This window comes from Nothoprocta perdicaria, unplaced genomic scaffold (assembly GCF_003342845.1).
Source record: "Nothoprocta perdicaria isolate Ctin4 unplaced genomic scaffold, notPer1 scaffold_544, whole genome shotgun sequence".
In the NCBI taxonomy this organism is placed as follows: domain Eukaryota; kingdom Metazoa; phylum Chordata; class Aves; order Tinamiformes; family Tinamidae; genus Nothoprocta; species Nothoprocta perdicaria.
Genome location: NW_020455804.1, coordinates 37,497 through 41,841, shown reverse-complemented (window position 1 = coordinate 41,841; position 4,345 = coordinate 37,497). Strand labels below are relative to the sequence as shown.

Genomic DNA, 4,345 nt, shown 5'->3' with positions numbered 1-4,345 from the left:
ACGCAGGGCAGTTCTTCGTGATGATGTCGCCGCAGGAGGTGCTGCCGGGCGGCGCGCAGCGCTCCATCGCGCCCCGCACGCATCCCTACTCCCCGTGAGTGCGCGCGCCGCGGCCGCGCCGGGACGGGAAGCGCTCGGGGGCGCCGGGACGGAGGCCGCAGCCCCCTCGGGGCCACGGTTGGGTCGTGCCCGTTCTGCCTCCGGCGCCGCCGTCCCCGTTCCGAGCGGAGGCTGTGTGGCCCGTGGCCCGAATCCCGGCTCCCGCGGCGCCGGAAGGGCCCTGCTCGCATCCCTGGGAGCGAACGCGCGCTCCGCTCTTCCCGTAGGAAGTCAGAGGCGCCACGGACGACCCGTGACGAGAAGCGCCGAGCGCAGCACAACGAAGGTAGCGCCGGGAGCGGGGCCGGCGCGGCGGGCGGCAGCTCTCCCGGGGGGCGGCGGGGCCCGCAGGAGCGTCAGCGAGCGCAGCCTTCCCCGGGTTAACTCTTGGTCTGTTCCCACCTAGATGGAAAGGCTCTAAGGACAGATCCCCAAGCTCTTATCAGTTAAGGGTAAACCCTCCCATGGGAGAGCAGTAATAATGAGGAGCAGGGGAGCCAGAGCTAAGAAGAGTAAACTTGAGAGACCCTCAAGGCTTGGGAGCCCTGCGGGCGGCAGGTAAGGCACCCACACGGCGTCCCGCGGCGAGCCCGGCACCGAGGCGCCGTCRCAGGTGGAATCGGAGGATCCGCGCTGGAGAGGCTGCCGAGTCCCGCTGCTTTGCCTCCCAGAGGAGCTGCTCGGAGCTCCGGCAGCCGGGGCCGCGCCGGCAGGGACGGCTTGTCCCCCCGCCCGCCTGCCCGCCACGCGCGGACCCCGGTGTCCGTCCCCGAGAGCCGGGCTGGGACGATCCCACTGGCCAGGGCAGCGGCCGGAGGCGGCTCCGCGCGCACAGCCGAGGCCGTTTGGGTGCTTCCTCCTCCCTTTCCCAGGCTTCCCGAGGGTTGCGGGCCCCTAGTGCCAGGCGCTGCCCTCCCAGGGCCCTTGTCCCCAGGCAGGAGGGCGCCGGGGGCGCTGCCCGTCCTCTCGCCCGCTTTGGGCCCGAGGAGAGACGCTTCGGCCCCCCGGGGGTCTCCGGGCTGGTGCCGACGCTTCCGCTCTCTTCCCGCTCGCAGTGGAGCGTCGGCGCCGGGACAAGATCAACAACTGGATCGTGCAGCTCTCCAAGATCATCCCGGACTGCTCCATGGAGAACACCAAGTCGGGGCAGGTGGGAGCCCCGCTCTGCGTGTCCCGCACGCGGGGGTGACGTGGGGCAGGGAGCCGGCCCCAGCACCGGGATGCGCTGCCGGCTGAGGAACCGATTCCCACGGCAGCCGAGAGCGGAGCCGGGCCGGGGGGCAGCCGGGTCCCGGGGCGTCCCAGGCTCCGTTTCACATCCCGGGATCTTTCCTGGTGTCCAGAGCAAGGGCGGGATCCTCTCCAAAGCCTGCGACTACATCCAGGAGCTGCGGCAGAGCAACCACCGCCTGTCCGAGGAGCTGCAGGGCCTCGACCAGCTCCAGATGGACAACGAGGTCTTGAGGCAGCAGGTGAGGTGGGGACACGCGGGGGGACATGGAGGGGATACGCGGGAGGGTGACGTGTGGAAGGACATGTGAGGGGGACACCCTGAGGATGACGCGGGGGGACATGTGGAGGGGTGACGCACGGCAGGGACACACAGGGTGACACATGGAGGGGACATGTGGGTGACATGGGGGGACGTGCGGGGAGGACACAGATGTCATGCAGAGGGTGACATGCAGAGGGTGATGCGGAGGTGACACGGTGGGGGATGTGGGGGTGACACACAGTGGATAACACATGAGGGGTCACAGAATGGGTGACCCCTGGCAGGTGACACATGGTGGGGGACACACAGAGGGTCACGTGGTGAGTCACGTGTGGTGCGTGACACACAAGGGGACACATGGGGGGACACGGGTGTTGCTCATGTGTGTGGCAGGTGACACGTGGCAGGTGACACGCAGGGGGGACACGCAGTGGGTAACACAGAGGAGCACGTGGGGGGTGACACGGTGGGTGACACGGAGGGACACAAAGTGGGTGCCGCTCACACCCCCCGCGCCAGGTGGAGGACCTGAAGAACAAGAACCTGATCCTGCGGGCGCAGCTGCGCCAGCACGGGGGGGACACGCGGGGTGACACACAGGGGACACGCAGGGTGACACGCAGGGTGACACACGGGGGGTGCCGCTCACGCCTGTGTCCCCCCGCCAGGTGGAGGACCTGAAGAACAAGAACCTGATCCTGCGGGCGCAGCTGCGCCAGCACGGCGTCGAGATCGTCATCAAGAGCGACAGCCACTGACGGCGGCGCCGCGCGGCCCCCGGACTGGCAGCGCGCGCCGGGGCCCCGGCGCCCCCACAGCCCCTCCTCGCCGTGTGACACAAGGACCCTCCTGTCCGGTTTGTCCCCTTGCCTGTGTTGTCCCTGCTGGGGTGGCCCCCCCGTGTCACGTCATCGGTGTCCCCCCCGTCCCGCCCCGCGCTTTGTGCACACGCACCCGGCCCGGGCGCCGGCCCTGGCTCCCGCTGTCCCCCCTGCACTGCCGTGTCCCCCCCCCCATTGTCCCTTGTCCCCTCCCGGCCATGTCTGCCCCGCGGGGGGGCGCCAGGGCACAGGGGTCGGCGCCTCGTTGCCCCCCGCGCACCCGCTCGGGGGGTGTCGGGGCGGCGGGAGCCGCTGCGGCCGGCCCGGCCCCGCCGGCCCACACTTTTTTTTTAAAACTCTGGAATTTAAAAAAGCGAAAAGCAAAAAAATAAATAAAAATAGTGATTTGTTTTTCCACGTCCCCCGGGTTATTCCGCTTGGCACCGGGACGGGCGGGAGGGGCACGGGGACCCGGCAGGAGGGGGAGCTGGGCCTTCCTGTCCYGGGTGCCCTTTGTCTTCCTCGCTCTCGCTACACCTGTGGCATGGGGTGCTACACCCACAGCACTACACCCGCAGCACGGGGTGCTACACCCGCAGCACTACACCCGGTGGCGGCCATCACACAGGGCAGCGTCAGCAGCGCCCGCAGCTTCCCGGCACAGTCACCGTGTCAGCCGGGTACCCCCGCTGTCCCCAACGCCCCCCGGGCCGTCCCCCACCTCCCTTGGTGGCCTCGGGGGGCTCCTGGATCCGGGCTGGCGGTGCCATGTGGGGTCTGGGGCGACAGGACCCTGCGCACAGCTCAGCCCGCATGACTGTAGCGGCACTGTGGGCGCCGTGGGCTCCCTGAGGGCACCGAGAGCTCCTTACGGGCACCGTGAGCTCCCCATGGGCACTCCGAGCTCCCCACGGGCACCATGAGCTCCCTGCGGGCGCCCYGTGGGCACCGTGAGCTCCAACGTGGGCACCACGAGACGCAGACCCAGCAGTGCCCACGGGGCGCTCACCCTTAATTGCCGCTAACTGGGTGCAGATTGGGGTGCAGGGCCAGGCCGGGGGGCAACGCAATGGGGACGTGGGCTGGGGGCTGGCGGATGGGGGGACAGTGGGGACCRGCGGGTGGAGGGGACGGAAAGGACGGGGAAAGGGGGCGGTGAGGAGGGGACAGGAGGATGGAGGCCCCAGGGACAGGGTGACAATGGCGATGGGTGCCCAGGGAGATGGGCACAGGGGGACAAGGGGACAGTGGGGATGACGGGGCCATTGGGATGTCCCCGTGGGGCCCAGCCCTGTGGTGACCAGGGTGGGGATGGGACCCTGGGGACTTGTGTCACCTGTGTCCCCACACACGGCTGGGTCCCCTGTCACCCGTGTGCCCCCTGAGCATGGGCTGAAGCCCCTTTGGCCTCCACCAGGCTTTTATCACACTGTGTCGTGATGTCATTTCCACATGATGTCACATCACAGCGTGACGTCACCGCGGCGTGACATCACAGCGACGCAGCGCCCCGGCGCCAGGGGGCGCTGCAGATCTCCCCGGMGCCCTGTCCTGTCGCCATGGCAACTCCCAGGCCCTCACCTGCGGAGCGCGCGCCCATTGGCCAGAAGTTAGAGCGCTCTTTCTGATTGGCCGACACCTCCCGCCCTCTCGGCGCCTGTAGCCCGAGCTCCTCACCCAATGGCGGCGGAGCCGCGGGTCAAACGAGCCAATCAGGACGAGCAGGGCGGAGCCGCGGGCCGAGCACGAGGGTGGGGCGGGTCCCTACTTTGCCAAGACAGGCGGCGCAACCAATGACCCCCGCCGAGGGGCGGGGCTTCGCCCTCACCTGCCCAAGGGGGCGTTGCGGGGTTGGCCCGGCGCCAGGAGGGGGCGGGCCCGCGCGGCAGCACCGCCTATGGGCGCGCGGGGGCGGGGCTCACCTGGGCGG

At 69.7% G+C, this 4,345-nt stretch overlaps 2 protein-coding genes across 2 annotated transcripts in view; both read left to right on the top strand.

Moving 5' to 3' along the window:
* The window catches only part of USF1 (upstream transcription factor 1), a 3,833-nt gene extending 1,441 nt beyond the window's left edge, over positions 1–2,392 (top strand). The window contains exons 6-10 of the mRNA XM_026048511.1: positions 1–94; positions 327–385; positions 1,155–1,249; positions 1,443–1,571; positions 2,263–2,392. The exon at positions 1–94 is cut by the window's left edge and continues 32 nt beyond it. Of these exons, the coding sequence (XP_025904296.1) occupies positions 1–94; positions 327–385; positions 1,155–1,249; positions 1,443–1,571; positions 2,263–2,352 (467 nt within the window). The 3' untranslated portion in view covers positions 2,353–2,392. The remainder of the gene's footprint in view (positions 95–326; positions 386–1,154; positions 1,250–1,442; positions 1,572–2,262) is intronic.
* Positions 2,393–3,974: 1,582 nt separating this feature from the next.
* Positions 3,975–4,345, top strand: part of F11R (F11 receptor) — a 4,300-nt gene continuing 3,929 nt past the window's right edge. The window contains exon 1 of the mRNA XM_026048504.1: positions 3,975–4,024. Coding sequence (XP_025904289.1) covers positions 3,975–4,024 — 50 coding nt within the window. The remainder of the gene's footprint in view (positions 4,025–4,345) is intronic.